Genomic DNA, 17,418 nt, shown 5'->3' on the forward strand with positions numbered 1-17,418 from the left:
TGCAGGCTGGGAGGGCTGCAAGCAGGGGGGAAACCAGGGGGAGAAGCCAACCTGGATCCCCTAAAGGCATGGGGGCCCATAGGCCAGTGCCTACTTGGACTGTTAATCCGGCCCCGTACTGCTCTAATGAATAAGGCCTCATTGTGGTTTACCAGCAAATGAGAAGTAACGACGATTCATTTATACTGAGAGGGACTAGGGGTAAAGTTTGTGGTTCTTTTTCTTATTCCAGCCTTAAGCTCTTACTGGATCTCTGTCCCTAAACGGAAAATGCCACGGTCTTTCTTGGTCAAGAGTAAGAAGGCCCATTCACATCACCCGTACCGTTCGGTGGATGAGGACCCTCTTGTGCCGATGTGGGATCTGGCCACAGCGGCGCCCTGTTCTGCAGGTATGCCAGATGATTTTCCAATAGAGCCATTCTAGCTGTGCAGAGAGAGAATCCCCCATTCCTATCCTGCCTGTTTCTGCTTGGTACAAGCACATCAGGGAGGGACGGTGGCTCAGTGGTAGAGCATCTGCTTGGTAAGCAGGAGGTCCCAGTTTCAATCCCCGGCATCTTCAACTCAAAAGGGTCCAGGCAAATAGGCATGAAAAACCTCAACTTGAGTCCCTAGAGAGCCTCTGCCAGTCTGAGTAGAAAATAATGACTCTGATGGACCGAGGGTCTGATTCAGTATAAGGCAGCTTCATATGTTCTGAGGAGGGGCAGTGGCTCAGTGGTAGAGCATTGGCTTGGTAAGCAGAAGGTCCCAGGTTCAATCCCCGGCATCTCCAACTAAAAAGGGTCCAGACAAGTAGGTGTGAATAACCTCAGCTTGAGACCCTGGAGAGCAGCTGCCAGTCTGAGAAGACAATATTGACTTTGATGGACCGAGGGTCTGATTCAGCAGAAGGCAGCTTCGTATGTTCATATATATTCACATCTGCCCATATCTTCCTTTCTCTCATGTCCGGGGCCCTGTCTGTGATAGAGGAATCCTGCCCCAAGAATCCCATCCACCCAGCCTGGATGCATTTGCCTTTGTTTTGCATAATATGTAGGGAAATCCTGGGGAAGAGCAGAAGCAACTGAAAATCAACGCTGACATGTGCACAGAGTGTTTCTTAAGATCTCTTCTGGCACCACAGCAATGAGGAAATTGCACTGTTACGTTGAAAAGCCGAGAGTCTCAAGGCTCTGTATCCAAATTCAAGCACTGCCCGGAGTGATTGCAGAAATGCCAAAATTGGTTGCAAGGAAACATTCCCTTATGGGGGCTTTAGCGGCTGCATTCAACACAGGCTCATGGAGAATAGGTCTGTCAATGGCTTCCAGCAACGATACAGGGCTTTTTTTGTAGCAGGAACTCCTTTGCTCATTAGGCCACACCCCCTGATGTAGCCAATCCTCCAAGAGCTTTCAGCAGGCCCTGCAAGAAGAGCCCTGTAAGCTCGTGAACGATTGGCTACATAAGAGGGGTGTGGCCTAATATGCAGAAATTCCTGCTACGAAAAAAAGCCCTGGACAAATCGAACATCCATAGACAGAAGCAGTCTCTCTCTAAATACCAGATACCAAGGGGGAACAGCAGGGGGTGGTGTTGATCCCACCTGTAAGGTTGACAGGAGGCCAGGATTAAATGAGCCTGAGATCTGGTCAAGCAAGATCTCCTCAATCCATACTGACAGCAGTGGTTTTCAGTAGGGTGGCCAACCTCCTGGAATCCATTATACTCTATGGTGATCAATTCCCATAGGCTAGAATGAATTGATCTTTGGGTATCTGGGGCTCTGGGGGGGGCTGTTTTTTTTTTTTAAGATAGAGGCACCAAATTTTCAGCATAGCATCTGGTGCCTCTCTTCAAAACACCCTCCAAGTTTCAAAAAGGTTGGACCAGGGGGTCCAATGCTATGACCCTCCCAAGGAAGGTGTCCCTATCCTTCATTATTCCAAATGGAGGAAAGGCATTTAAAAGGTGTGTGGTCCCTTTAAATGTGATGGCCAGCACTCCCTTTGGAGTACAGTCATGCTTGTCATACCCTTGCTCCTGGCCCCACCCTCAAAGCCTCCTGGCTCCACCCCCAAGTCTCCTGTCGCAACCCCCAAAGTCTCCTGGCTCCACCCCCAAAGTCTCCTGGCTCCATCCCCAAAGTCTCCTGGTTCCACCTCCAAAGTCTCCTGGCTCCATCCCCAAAGTCTCCTGGTTCCACCTCCAAAGTAAGAAACAGATGTACTTTTGTCTATAGCGATTGATGTTTTAAACCTTTGGCCGCTTAATATTCTAAACTTCCATTGGAGATTTCTGCTTGGTTGGTTTAATTGCCTTGGATTCACCCCCCACCCCACCCCTTTGTTGGTCAGAGGAAGCTGGCTGTTATTCTGCTCTGATGGCACAGCTACAGGTTAAAACGCTTGGGGCTCCTTAGCTTGGAGAAACGTTGACTGCAGGATGACACGAGGATAGAGGTTGACAAGATTATGCATGGGATGGAGAAAGTAGAGAAAAAAGCCCTTTTCTCCCTTTCTCACAAGACGAGAACTCGTGGGCACTCCATGAAATTGCTGAGCAGTCGGGTTAGAACAGAGAAAAGGAAATCCTTCTTCACCCAAAGGGTGACCGAACACGTAGGATTCACTGCCACAGGAGGTGGCGGCGGCTACAAGCATAGCCAGCTTCAAGAGGGGATTGGATAAGCATATGGAGCAGAGGTCCATCAGTGGCTATTAGCCACCGCATATTATTGGAACTGTCAAGGGCAGTGATGCTCTGTATTCTTGGTGCTTGGGCGGGCGGGGCAAAGTGGAAGGGCTTCGTTTTTGGCCACTGTGTGACACAGTGTTGGACTAGATGGGCCATTGGCCTGATCCAACATGGCTTCTCTTATGTTCTTACAGATGGCAGGGACCCATCCGAGGCCTTGGGCGGCACACATGATCGAGACTTCTCTCCTCTTAAAGAGACGCAGGACCCCGATGAAACCGCAAAAGAAAATCTCTCTGCTCCGAGCATGTCGCCTGCATCAGAGCCCCCAGTACCAGGTAAGCATCTGCCAGCCTCCGACCTTAACTTGGAGGCAACCTCTTTCATTCAAGGCCAGGGCTCAGGGCCCTTCTATGTGGCTGGCCTATAACAGAAGCAGAAATCAGTGCCAGAGTCCTGAAGCGACAGAATGAACTGTACCACTTTGGTCAGGTGCGATGCTCCCTCTAAGCGGAGTTAGTGTGAGCTTTCATGCCAGAAAGCAGGATTTTTGCTCACAAGAAAGGAAAGGTCCCCTGCGCAAGCACCAGTCGTTTCCGACTCTGGGGTGACGTTGCTTTCACAACGTTTTCACAGCAGACTTTTTACGGGGTGGTTTGCCATTGCCTTCCTCAGTCATCTACCCTTTCCCCCCAGCAAGCTGGAAACTCATTTGACTGACCTCGGAAGGATGGAAGGCTGAGTCAACCTGGAGCCGGCTACCCGATCCAGCTTGCGCTGGGATCGAACTCAGGTCGTGAGCAGAGCTTAGGACTGCAGTACTGGAGCTTTAACACTCTGTGCCACGGGGCTCTTTGACTCCACCGCTTATAGGAAGTCTTGTTGAGGAGCAATGTTCCCTCTACGCTGTGGAGTCTTGTGAGCAGAAATTCTACTTCATGAGCTGCTAGTATTAAAGTTGTGAGCTACTAACATTAAAGCTGTGCGCTACTGCATAAATGAGTTTGCTCTGGGGCCATTTCTTGTGAGCTAAGACAAAAATGTGTGAGCAGTAGGGTTGCCAAGTCCAATTCAAGAAATATCTGGAGAATTTGGGGGTGAAGCCAGGAGACTTTAAGAGTGGAGCCAGGAGCCAATGTGACGAACATAATTGAACTACAAAGGGAGCTCTGGCCATCACATTTAAAGGGACCACACAACTTTTAAATGTCTTTCCTCCATTGGAAATGGTGAAGGATAGGGGCACCTTCTTTTGTGGCTCATAGAACTGGACCGCCTGCTCCAATCCTTTTGAAAATTGGACGGCATTTCGAGAAGTCATTGGATGCTATGCTGCAAATTTGGTGCCTCTAATTCAAAAAACAGCCCCCAGAGCCCCAGATACCCACATATCAATTCTCTATTATACCCTATGGACATCAGGCTCCATAGGGAATAATGGAGTGCCCAGCAGACAGTTTCCTCCTCCCCTGTTCTGATGACACTGAAGCGAGGAGAGGACCTTCAAACTGGGAGATCCCCTGCCCCCACCTGGGGATTGGCAACCCTAATGTTATCATATGGTCATTTGCTTGCTGAATTTTTCCTTTTGCAGGAAAGCTTTAAAAATGTGAGCTTTCACTGTGCCGTTTCACAGTCCATCTCGGTCAACCCACCTTGTCCCTGTGGCATCTGTGGACCAGGCTGTGCAGGCAGGGGATGGCAACGGTGCTGGGTTCCCACCCTGAAATTTGGCCCAGGGCTCCAGAATTGCTTAACAGCCATTCTTTGATAACATGTCCACATACAAATAAAAGCCCCAAAAGTCATGCAATATCATAGAAGCACAGAGTTGGAAGAGACCTCCAGGATTATCAAGTCCAACCCCCTGCACAATGCAGGAAACTCACAAATAACTCCCCCCAGGCCTCGGATTCAGCGGGAGCTCACGGGAGCGCAGCTCCTGAACCTTTCTGACAGTTCCACCTTCTCCTTCCCACCTTTTCCATTGAATAGTAGGTGCAGCTGCATAACAATCCTTGGATGAGCTCCACCACCTTTTTTCCTACAAAGCGACCTCTGCCTCCCCCTAAATCCACAGGATCTTCATTGCTGTCAGATGACCATCTAGCCTCTGTTTCAAAACCTCCAAGGAAGGAGAGCCCACCACCTCCCGAGGAAGCCCGTTCCACTGAGGAACCACTCAAACCGTCAGGAAGTTCTTCCTCATGTTGAGCTCGAAACTCTTTTGATTTCATTCCAACCCATTGGTTCCGGTCCTACCTTCCGGGGTCACAGAAAACAATTCCACACCATCCTCTAGATCAGGGGTGGCCAACGGTAGCTCTCCAGATGTTTTTTGCCTACAACTCCCTTCAGCCCCATCCAGCATGGCTGACGGCTGGGGCTGATGGGAGTTGTAGGCAAAAGAAATCTGGAGATGTTGGCCACCCCTGCTCTAGATGACAGCCCTTCAAGTACTGCGAAGATGGTGATCCTATCACCTCTCAGCCGCCTTCTCTCCAGGCTAAACATCCCCAGCTCCTTCAACCTTTCCTCATAGGACTTGGTCTCCAGACCCCTCAATATATGTTTCTTTTCTCCAGCTCTGAAACCCGACAGTGTTGGCTGCCCTGGGAGGGACAGGGGGGCCTCCGACCACAAGCCTGGTTTCTCGTGGGACGCCTTCCCTCCTCCGTATGCCTACCGGCCCCTGTCTTCTGCTTTCCTGGAGCGCTCCATCAGCCTCTATGGGAGCCACCTCCTCCCCAGCCTGGAGCCCCCGCTTGATTACAGCCTGCGCTATTCGTCGGACGTGGAGACCTACCACTGCGTGATCTGTGACAAAGTGAGTCAGGTCCCCCAGTGGCACAAGAGCTGCCTTCCTTCGTGGTCAACTCCCTCCCAAACTGGAGAGCCGGTTTGGTGTAGCGGTGAAGTGCGCTGACTCTTATCTGGGAGAGCCGGGTTTGATTCCCCACTCCTCCATTTACAGCTGCTGGAAGGGCCTTGGGTCAGCCGTAGCTCTGGCAGAGGTTGTCCTTGAAAGGGCAGCTGCCGTGAGAGCCCCTCTCAGCCCCACCCACCTCACTGGGTGTCTGTTGTGGGGGGAGAAGACATAGGAGATTGTAAGCCGCTCTGAGTCTCTGATTCAGAGAGAAGGGCGGGGTATAAATCTGCAGTCTTCTTCTCCCTCTTCTGCTTTGGGAGGGGGGCCCTTTGGGGATGCCTTGGACTGGGTTTATTAGCATGAGATGTGAGTGTGTCCTTTTCAGAACAAAGTCTGATTCCAGTGGCACCTTTAAGACCAACAACAGGCCTTTTTTTGAGCAGGAACACTCAGGAATGCAGTTCTGCCTGGCTTGGTGTCAGGGGTGTGGCCTAATGGTGACTTCAGGGAGTATGGACTAATATGCAAATGAGTTCCTGCTAGGCTTTTTCTGTAAAAAAAAACACTCTGCAAAAAAAAAGTTTAACTCTGGGCAGTATAGTAATATAGAGAAGAGTCCAGGAGCACCTTGAAGACTAAGGCCGTTTTCCCACTGAGCTTACCTCGGAGCGACGTCCCTCTTCACCGCGCAGCGTCTGCGCGGATTTCCCACCAACTGCTCCGAGGCTGCTCCGAGGAACCAAGTAGAGTCGCGGCTTTTGCATCGCTAACGTAAACTGGTTTTTAGCGGTTTCCATTTGCGACGCAAAAGGTCGGGAACTTCCTGGTTCCTCGGAGCAGTTGGTGGGAAATCCGCGCAGACGCTGCGCGGCGAAGAGGGACGTCGCTCCGAGGTAAGCTTAGTGGGAAAACGGCCTAACAAATTTTATTGTAGCACAAGCTTTTGAGAAACACAGCTCTCTTTGTCAGATGCACCAAATTGGTGCCCCCCAGGGCCGCGACCTCAGCAGCCACCTAGGGCTGCCTAATGGATGGGCTGACTCTGTTGGCAGCACTTTCCACCATCCTGCAGGGGACATGGGAGAGTTTATGAGCTTGGTTGATCCTTACACTTCCTTGATATGAATGACTATTTGTCACTCTCTGTCAGTTTTTGTCTCTCTGGATCAGTACTGTCTACACTCACTCAGATGAAGGCCTTGATTTCAGCGACTACCTGTTCCCTTCGCACACCCGATCCTTTTCACTAGAGATTCCAGGGACTGTACAGGGGTTGTCTGTATGCAAAGCAGCTGCTCTCCTGCTGAGCCACGACCCCTCAAGTGTGGCAAACATTCTTCATGGGGCGTAGAAATTGGACGTAAAGTTAGCAGAAAGCGGTGTTGTTGACATGATGAGCTTAGGACATTCCTCAATGATGACTGATGCTTCTTACAGAGAGAGATCAGCTCTCTGCCTGAGTTAGGACAGAGAATAAAAAGCCAAAGGAGAATGGAATTCTGGGAGAGCAGGACATGGATGAATAGCCGTTGCCGCCTTAAGGTCTGTCAGTCTTCTGTATGCAAAGCAGGTGCTCTGCCAGGGGAATTGCAACCCCGCCCCTGGTCTGAAAAGGTGTTGTTAACCCCTCATGAGATGCCTCCACACTAGGGTTGCCAATCCCCAGGTGGGGGCAGGTGATCCCCTGGTTTGGAGACCCTCCCCCCGCTTCAGGGTCGTTAGAAAGCGGGGGGAGGGGAGGGAAATGTTTGCTGGGAACTCTGTTATTCCCTATGGAGATTTATTCCCATAGAAAATCATGGAGAATTGATCTGCGGGTATCCGGGGCTCTGGGGGGGGCTGTTTTTTGGGGTAGAGGCACCATATTTTCAGCATAGCATCTAGTGCCTCTCCCCAAAATACCCCCCAAGTTTCAAAAATATTGGACCAGGGGGCCCAATTCTATGAGCCCTAAAAGAAGGTGCCCCTATCCTTCATTATTTCCTATGGAAGGAAGGCATTGAAAAGGTGTGCCGTCCCTTTAAATGTGAAGGCCAGAACTCCCTATGGAGTTCAATTATGCTTGTCACAGCCTTGATCTTGGCTCCACCCCTAATGTCTCCTGGCTCCACCCCCAAAGTCTCCTGACTCCACCCCCAAAGTCCCCAGATATTTCTTGAATTGGACTTGGCAACCCTACTCCACACACAACGAGGGTTGCCAGTCTCCAGATGGGTAAAGGGAGAGAGGTCACTTGTAGGAGAAAGACAGCACAACCGAAGTTACAGTGACCCAATAACTAAGAACGTATTGAAACGAAAGCATACAGATATCAAACAAAATCGTACAAGCCTTTTGGAGTTTAGTGCCGTTTTGAAATCTTACTGGAGACTTTCTGTCCCATTTGTCCAGTGGGAATTCTACGTGCAGCCTTTGGAAGCGCTGAAAAAGAACCTTGTGGGTTTTGCAGCTTTTTGCGACTTATTGATGCATCAGAAACACTTTGGTATTTTTTTCTTTGGTTGAGAGATGTGGCTGGAGCCCCCTTTGCTAGAAGAGGCTTCGAAGCAGGAATAATCAAGTCGACTTCCTGTTCATTGGGACTCCTTGGATGGAATTGTGAAACTTTTGGGGAATTGCTATTGCTATTTAGTCTTCTATTGAACATATTTGTATGATTTTGTTTCAATACATTCTTAGTTATTTGGTCACTATAACTTCGGTTGTGCTGTCTTTAGTCTCCAGATGGGGCCTGGAGATCTCAGGGAATTATAACTATAGTAGGGTTGCCAATCCCCAGGTGGGGGCAGGGGATCCCCCGGTTTGGAGGCCCTCCCCCCACTTCAGGGTCATCAAAAAGCGGGGGGAGGAGAGGGAAATGTCTGCTGGGAACTCTGTTATTCCCTATGGAGACTCATTCCCATAGGAAATAATGGAGAATTGATCTGTGAGTATCTGGGGCTCTGGGGGGGGCTGTTTCTTGAGGTAGAGGCCCCCAATTTTTGTTATAGCATCCAGAGCCCATCCCCAAAATACCCCCCAAGTTTCAAAAAGATTGGACCAGGGAGTCTAATTCTATGAGCCCCCAAAGAAGGTGCTCCTATCCTATGGAAGAAAGGTGTTTAAAAAGATGTGCAGTCCCTTTAAATGTGATGGCCAGAACTCTTGGAGTTCATTTATGCTTGTCACACCCTTGTTCCTGGCTCCACCCCCAATGTCTCCTGGCTCCACCCCCAAAGTCCCCAGATTTTTCTTGACTTGGACTTGGCAACCCTAAACTATAGAGATCAGTTCGCCTGGAGGAAGTGGCTACTTGGGATCCTATTGTAGTATTTTTTCCCCTGTCAAGTCACAGCTGACTCCAGTGAACCTGTAGGGTTTGCAAGGCAAGAGATGTTTGGTGTGGTTTGCCATTAGAGTCCCCATCCCCCCAACCCCGGCGGAAGTTCCCCCGATTTCGGGGCCTCCAACCCACCACCAGGGAACTGGCCAGCAGGGGAAGCCCCGCCTCCAAAGAGCACCAGTGTGCCCAATGTGCCCAGCATGATGACATCACCTGGAAGTGACATCATCATGCTGAGCATGTCACACAGGGGATGCTCTAGCACAGAGGTGTCCAACTCGTTTGTTATGAGGGCCAGATCTGACATAAGTGAGACTTTGTTGAGCCAGGCCATGTTGGGTTGGGCTGAGCCATGTTGGGCCACGCCACGTGTGTACCTCTTTAAGATTAGATAGCAGAGATATAAATTTTATAAAGAACACAGACAAACACAAATATATATTTTTAAAAAACTTAAAACATGCTTCAAAAAGGCCACTCTTTGGTCTTAAAGATGGTTTCTTTGTATTTCTCCCATGGGATCCAGGGAACTGGGCAAAGGAAGCTCTGGCTCTTTCCTTCCTTCCCCAGGGGACCAGGAGGGAGAGGAGCCTCAGCCAGTAGAAGGAAGAGAGGCTTGGATCAGTAGCTCTGCTGTGCAATTGAGAGAGCCTGCCAAAGCAAGCTATTCCTCCCCCCTTCCTCCCCAAGGGAGGAGCCTCAGCCAATGGAGAAAATAGAGGTTTTGCTCTGTAGCTCCTGAGTGATTGAGCAAGCCTGGCAAAGCAAGTTGTGATGCAGAAGGAAGCAAAAGAGAGGGAGAAGGAAGCAAATGACAGCCAGTTGCTCAGGGGCCTGATAGGAGCCCTCTGGGGACCTGATTCGGCCCTCGAACTGCATGTTTGACACCCCTGCTCTAGCATTTGGGAAAAACTCTGATAACCATAGAGGTTTTCTCCCAGATGATAGAGCATCCCCCACACGATGTGCCCGGCACGACGATGTCACTTCTAGGTGATGTCATCATGCCACGTGCCATCATCTCCCACCGGGAGCGAGGTAAGACCTGGCAACCTTATTTGCCATTGCCTGCCTCTGCGTTGTGACCCTAGACTTCCATGGTGGTCTCCCATCTAAGTACTAACCAGGGCTGACCCTCCTTAGCTTCTGCGATCTACCAAAAATGCCTCCTCCGCAGAATTGTAAATCTCTTCTGTATTAAAGCTCCAAACTATTTCTAACCAAGACTTCAATACAACAATTCATAAATACATTTTTAGGTGGGTAAGTTCCTAAAGTCCATGGAAATTTATGCAGTCCAAACTCCAAACTTGAAAGGCAGAAAGTGCTTACGGTAGAAAGTGCTTATAGTGCTCACATAAACACTCTTCTTATGAGTAAGGAACTGGTGCTTGAAATGTGGAAGGAATTAAAAGTGTTGACTTCTCTGAAATGGAGGATTACTGAGGCTGGCATGGAGGAGGCATGAGAAGTTCCTTAATGGGGAATCAACCCGTGGGTATCTGGGGCTTTGGGGATTGTTTTTGAGGTAAAGGCACAATATTTTCCACATAGTATCTAGTGCCTCTCCTCAAAAAAATGTCCCAAGTTTCAAAAAGATTGGACCAGGAGGTCCAATTCTATGAGTCCCAAAAGAAGTGCCTCCATTCTCCATTATTTCCAATGGAGGGAAGGCATGTAAAATAAGCACGGTCTCTTTAAATGTGATGGCCAGAACTCCCTTCACCATGCTTGTCACAACCTTGCTCCTGGCTCCACCCCCAAAGTTCATCTCCTCTTTATGCGATACCGCAGAGCAGGGCTGGCCAAATTTCCTTAACGTAAGAGCCACATCGAATAAACATCAGATGTTTGAGAGCCACAACATATGAACATCAGATGTTTGAGAGTTGGAAGGACGGAAGGAGGTAGAGCCACACAATATGCGTAAAAGAGCCACATGTGGCTCCCGAGCCACAGTTTGGCCGCCCCTGCCACAGAATGTACCATTTCCTCCAGGGGAACTGATCTCTGCCTTCTAGAGATTCACTATAATTCTGGGAAAACTCCAGGCCCCACCTGGAGGCTGGCAACCCTAACCTCCACAGCAAGAGCTGGCATGAGGAAGAGAGTAGGATAAATGTATCCCTGTTATCATCTGTGAAATTTTGGAGGGTATCTTAAAAATAAACTCCGCTATTTCAACGTCCGGTTGATTCACTTCTGAGAAATCTGGTTGCCAGATGAAGGTGGAACAAGCAAGTGGAAATGCCGTCATTTGAAAAGCAGCCCCTTTCATCTTTTTTTTTTTTTTTTAACAGATCTTTTCCACTCCTCACGGTCTGGAAGTCCACGTCCGAAGATCGCACAGCGGCACGCGACCTTTTGCTTGTGAGGTCTGCGGCAAAACTTTTGGGCATGCTGTGAGCTTGGAGCAGCACACCAACATCCACTTGCAGGTGGGATGGGCGGCAGGGAGGAATAGTTGGACTGTTCCTGGTGGCATTTCTTCCAGCCTTCCCTTTTAAAATCTCCGTCACCCAGGTCAAAGCCAGGTGGCTCTGGCTCCATGCAACGTGCTCCCTGGGTTATGGCTGAGCATGTTTCGATCACGAGGTCTTCTTCCAGCCACATTACAAATGTTGCATGGTGCCAAAACATTATGAATCCTTGACTGAACCTTGGGACTTTTGGATCTGTACTGTAGGCTAGACAAGTAATACATCCCTTTGCCTGCTGTTTTCACTGTAGTCGTCCGTCAGTCGTTCTTCATTGTGAAACTCCATGGACAAGCCTATGAACATTTATTTGTAACTGACTCCATCGGACCATTTAAGATGCTTTAAATTGAATGGGATAATACGTGGCCACCGAATGCATTCAATCGCAAAATATTGTTCACATTCATTATTGTAGAGACAAATACAGTCAAGTCAACGTTATTGTGGGATAGTCAGGGGTGGAATTCTAGCAGGAGCTCCTTTGCATATTAGACCACACCTCCATGATGTAGCCAATGCTCCAAGAGCTTACAAAAAAGAGCCTTGTAAACTCTTGGAGGATTGGCTACGTTAGGGGTGTGTGTGGCCTGATATGCAAAGGAGCTCCTGCTAGAATTTCACCCCTGGGCATAGTAATTACACGGTTTCATTCCTAGTGTTTGCTCTCCCCACCTGGAGATTGGCAAACCAAGGCTCTTCCCAGAATTCCCTCTTCTCTCTCACACTTGAAGGTTGGAGCCTGGGTGCCCTCCCCTGGAGTTCAGGGTGTTCCTTGTCTCTCCCTTAGCGGACGAGGATTCCAACCTCCTCTGCTGATCTTGTGTTCCTTCAGGAGAGAAGCTTTGAGTGCAAAATGTGTGGGAAAACCTTCAAGCGGTCCTCGACCCTGTCCACCCACCTCCTGATCCACTCGGACACGCGGCCGTACCCCTGCCAGTACTGTGGGAAGCGCTTCCACCAGAAGTCGGATATGAAGAAGCACACCTACATTCACACAGGTGAGGGAAAGCCCCACGCATGGAGGTGGGGGAAGGAAATAATGCTAGAGCAGGGGTGGCCAAGCATGCTTAACATAAGATCCACATAAAATAAACGTTAGATGTTGGAGAGCCACAAGACATGAACAACATATATTTGAGAGCCACAAGGAAGGAAGGAAGGGAGGAAGGAAGGAAGGAAGGAAGGAAGGAAGGAAGGAAGGAAGGAAGGAAGGAAGGAAGGAAGGAAGGAAGGAAGGAAGGGAGGAAGGGAGGAAGGAAGGGAGGAAGGAAGGGAGGTAAGGAAGGGAGGTAAGGAAGGGAAGGGAGGAGGGAAGGGAGGGAGGGAGGCAAATAGGTGGGGGAGGGGGAGAGAGGTAGAAAGAAAGCAACTTTAACTTTACATGCATTCTCCAAGCTGCCAGCTGGCTTGGCTTGGAGAAGTGATTTAAATAGAGAAATGTCTTCTCCAAGCTAGCCAGTGGAGGGGAACGGCTTCAAGAGCCACACAATATGTGTGAAAAAGCTACATGTGGCTCCCGAGCTGCAGTTTGGCCACCCCTGCACTAGAATAAAACTTTGTTGGTCTTAAAGGTGCTGTCTTTGTATTTCTCCCGTGAGTTGCTCGCGGGCCTAGTAAGAGCCCTCCAGGGGCCTGATTCGGCCCACAGGCCGTATGTTTGACACTCCTGCACTAGGGACTGCATTGCCCCAGGGGGTGAGCTTGGACATGCCTGGCGGTGGCACAGCCCCAAGAGTAGGCCGTGGGCTGATGATGGTTCTGAGTGAGCTCAGCCTCTGGAGTACATCAGGACCTTCCTCATTGTGTCCGAGTAGGCCAAGTAGGCACCTGCCTAGGGCGCCACCTGGCCATTAGGGGGCATCAGTCCCACCGCACACACCTTGGGGTGTCCCCGCTGCCCTGCCGCTCTTGCCTTCCCATGCACAGACGCAGAAAACAAGAGCAGTGGGGCAGTGCAGGCCGCAGTGGTGCATGTGCTCCTCGGGAAGGCAAGCTCCATGGATCATACTGCGTCCATGCTGCCCAGTCGTTCAAGAAGGCAAAAGTGGCCGGGCTGCGTGTGCGCAGTGTGCTCTTTGCAGCCTGCCTGGCAGAGTCCATGGAGTACACTGCACACACGCCACCTGGTCGCCAGTTCCAAAGCACAGACCCAGGGAAGGTGAGAACGGTGGGCCGGTGCTAGGGGTGCAATTCTTGCAGGAGCTGCTTTGCATATTAGCTGCACCCCTGATGTAGCCAATCCACCAAGAGCTTACAAAAAAGAGCCTTGCAAGCTCTTGGAAGATTGGCTACATCAGGGGTGTGTGGCCTAATATGCAAAGAAGCTCTTGCTAGAATTCCAAGCTCTTGGAAGATTGGCTACATCAGGGGTGTGTGGCCTAATATGCAAAGAAGCTCTTGCTAGAATTCCAAGCTCTTGGAAGATTGGCTACATCAGGGGTGTGCGGCCTAATATGCAAAGAAGCTCTTGCTAGAATTCCACCCCTGGGCAGTGTACTCTGAGGCACTTGGAGCCTCCCTTGCTGCCCTGCCCTCAGTGCCACGGGGCAAGGGGAGCAGCGACCTCATTTCATTAGACCTTTATTGGCATTAATGTAAGAATACAGTATAGTTTAAAACCAACAGTAACAGTATAGAATATAATAAAACCTTGAAGTCCAGCAAAAGTTAAACGACATAAAATAGCTGTGGGCTACGCGTAAGTAAAAGCCTCTCTGAATTGGGATCGCAGCCTGTAAAAAGCAAGCGACACGAGTGGTGACAAAGTTGTGGTTCCCGTGGAGTAAAAAGCGGACCTTGGCATTGTCAGAAAGGCCTTGAGGGTCGGAGAGCAGTGCATCTAGGTATTTTGCTCGTGGGCTGCTATAGAAAGAGCAGTCCAGGAGAGCATGAGGGACCGTTTCGATGACTCCTTGGCTACAAGGGCATCGTCTAAGATTGTGGGGGATTCTGTGGTATCTTCCAAAAAGGCTGGCCGATGGTAATGCATTGAATCTAGCCAGCATGAATGCTCTTCTTTGGTGAGGATCAGTTAAAAAGAGGAAATAGGGAGCTAGAAGCCCAGCGACCTATGGAGTCAGAAACTCTGGCGCGGGGCCTCTTTGGTGGGAGAACCAGCCCTGTCGTGATTCCGCTTTTGACCAGCAGGTTGCCTTTCCGGAATGGCACCACTCCAAGGCCCAATATCTTTGAAATCTAAAGCTGGCATCCTTCAGCAAGGCACGATGTATTACGATGCTTTTCCCATCCTTTTTAAAGCAGCCATTTTACTGCTTTCTAAAAAAGCACCCGAATGGTAACGACCGCGTGCTTCTCTGTTGCCTCCTTTCTCTTGGTCCAGGAGAGAAGCCGCACAAGTGCCAGGTGTGCGGCAAAGCCTTCAGCCAGAGCTCCAACCTCATCACCCACAGCCGCAAGCACACCGGCTTCAAGCCCTTCAGCTGCGAGCTCTGCGGGAAAGGCTTCCAGCGCAAGGTGGATCTGCGGCGGCATCGGGAGAGCCAGCACAGCCTCAAGTGAGAGGGAACACTCCCTTCGGAGAGCCCACCCGCCTGAACCTACAAAGACCGGAGGGGACCTGCCCGGCACCTTCCACCATTCTCCTCAACACAGAAGAGGAAGAAAGAAGCTAATCTGACAGGCCTTCAGAGCCAGGGTTGCCAGCTGCAGCTATTACAACCGGGGCTTTTTTTTTTGTAGCAGGAACTCCTTTGCATATTAGGCCACATACTCCCTAATGTAGCCAATCTTCCAAGTGCCTACCTGTAGGAAGAGCCCTGTAAGCTCTTGGAGGATGGGCTACATCAGGGGGTTTTTTTTGTAGCAGGAACTTCTTTGCATATTAGGCCACACACCCCTGATGTAGCCAGTCTTCCAAGAGCTTGCAGTAGACCCTGTAGGAAGAGCCCTCTAAGCTCTTGGAGGATTGGCTACATTAGGTGTGTGGCCTAATATGCAAAGGAAGGGGTTTTTTTGTAGTAGGAACTTCTTTGCATATTAGGCCACACACCCCAACATCACTAGAAGTGACATCACCCATTCAGTAGGCTACTTTTTGCATATTGACACAAAACAGTACGGTGCCATCTGCGGCATTTCATGGAGGTCTGCTCTCATACAGTAGGGTTGCCAAGTCCAATTCAAGAAATATCTGGGGACTTTGGGGGTGGAGCCAGGAAACATTAGGGGTGGAGCCAAGATCAAGGCTGTGACAAGCATAATTGAACTCCAAAGGGAGTTCTGGCCATCACATCTAAAGGGACAGCACACCTTTTCAATTCCTTCCTTCCACAGGAAATAATGAAGGATAGGGGCACCTTCTTTTGAGGCTCATAGAATTGGACCCCCTAGTCCAATCTTTTTGAAACTTGGGGGGTATTTTGAGGAGAAGCACTAGATGCTATACTGAAAGTTTGGTGCCGCTACCCCCAAAATCAGCCCCCCCCCAGAGCCGCAGATACCCGTGGATCAATTCTCCATGATTTTCTATGGGAATAAATCTCCATAGGGAATAAAAGAGTTCCCAGCAGACATTTCCCTCCCCTCCCCCCGCTTTCTGACGACCCTGAAGCGGGGGGAGGGCCTCCAAACCGGGGGATCCCCTGCCCCCACCTGGGGATTGGCAACCCTATCATACAGCCCGATGGCAGCTTCTCCCAGGAAGGGGTATTCATGGGTGGCTCCGCATCTCTCGCTCTCTTCGCAAGCCCGTTGGAGTCAGAGAGGATGGAGTGCACAGTTCGGGAGCATGTGGCTATCTAGTGCCTTCCCTTTGCCAGAGACTATTCTTTGAGCCGGAACTGCGTTCCTGTGCGCTCCTGCTCAAAAGAAGCCCTGCTTTTTAGCCTCACCGTTGCCAGCGGGTTGGAAAGAGACCAGTCTCATGTCGCAGGGGGACTCAGAGGTGCCTGGATGAGGCAGCGGCCAGTGCTGTCCCAGGAGGCTTGCCGGCTCCAGATTGGGAGATTCCAGGAGATTTGGGGCTGCAGATTGCAGAGGGTGGGATTTTGGAAAGGGAGAGCTCAGCAGGGATGTGATGCCATCCACCTACACTCTGAAGGTGCCAGATCCAGGGCCGGTGCTAGGCTTTCTGGCGCCCTAGGTGAATCACCCACTAGCACCCCCCCCTTATTAAAAAAAACATAGGGAAATTGAAGAGCGTCAAACTTGCAACTTTTCACATTTTTAATTTACCGATTTTTAATTTTAATTTTTTCAAAAAAATGTGATGTTATAAAAAATTGTGAGAATAAGCGCTTGCAGGCCATGTCAGGGAGGAGGGTGGCAGGATAGGATGAGGTGGGAGGCCAAGTCACACATCGGGGAGAGGGGGGTGGCTTGGCTTTGTTGAGGGCCGCTTGGTGATGGGAGGGGACGAGGGGACAGCGGTCGGGAGCCAGAGTCATGCGTCAGGGAGGGGGCGCCTAGTGGTGCCCCCTAGGCCAGGTGGCGCCCTAGGCGACTGCCTACTTTGCCTACTCCCACACACTGGCCCTGGCCAGATCCTCCAGGGGAACCGATTTCCATAACAGGGTTTCGTCACACTGGCAGGAGGGTTTGGGGGGCATTCCACGATTGGGTGAGGACATGGTATGATGTGCTGACATCACTTGGGAGTAGGGTTGCCATTTCAAGAAATATCTGGGGATATAGGGGGTGAACATATGAGTGCTTTATGAGTGCTTTATACTGAATCAGACCCTCAGTCCGTCAAAGTCAGTATTATCTACTCAGACTGGCGGGGGCTCTCCAGGGTCTCAAGCTGAGGTTTTTCACACCTATTTGCCTGGACCCTTTTTAGCTGGAGATGCCGGGGACTGAACCTGGGACCTTCTGCTTACCAAGCAGATGCTCTACCACTGAGCCACCGTTCCCTCCCCTTAGACATATGAACATATATGAACATATGAAGCTGCCTTCTACTGAATCAGACCCTTGGTCTATCAAAGTCAGTATTGTCTACTCAGACTGGCAGTGGCTCTCCAGGGTCTCAAGCTGAGGTTTTCCACGCCTATTTGCCTGGACCCTTTTTAGCTGGAGATGCTGGGGACTGAACCTGGGATC

General features: G+C 50.3%; 1 protein-coding gene across 1 annotated transcript; it reads left to right on the forward strand.

Moving 5' to 3' along the window:
* The first annotated feature begins 255 nt into the window (after positions 1-255).
* GFI1B (growth factor independent 1B transcriptional repressor) lies at positions 256-14,879 on the forward strand. The gene is made up of 6 exons (XM_060250640.1): positions 256-391; positions 2,879-3,022; positions 5,270-5,511; positions 11,176-11,313; positions 12,188-12,353; positions 14,696-14,879. The coding sequence occupies exons 1-6, from the start codon at positions 271-273 to the stop codon at positions 14,872-14,874; spliced, it is 990 nt and encodes a 329-aa protein (XP_060106623.1). The 5' UTR covers positions 256-270; the 3' UTR covers positions 14,875-14,879.
* The last annotated feature ends 2,539 nt before the right edge of the window (positions 14,880-17,418 follow it).

The sequence above is a fragment of the Heteronotia binoei genome, chromosome 12, assembly GCF_032191835.1.
Source record: "Heteronotia binoei isolate CCM8104 ecotype False Entrance Well chromosome 12, APGP_CSIRO_Hbin_v1, whole genome shotgun sequence".
Classification (NCBI taxonomy): Eukaryota; Metazoa; Chordata; class Lepidosauria; order Squamata; family Gekkonidae; genus Heteronotia; species Heteronotia binoei.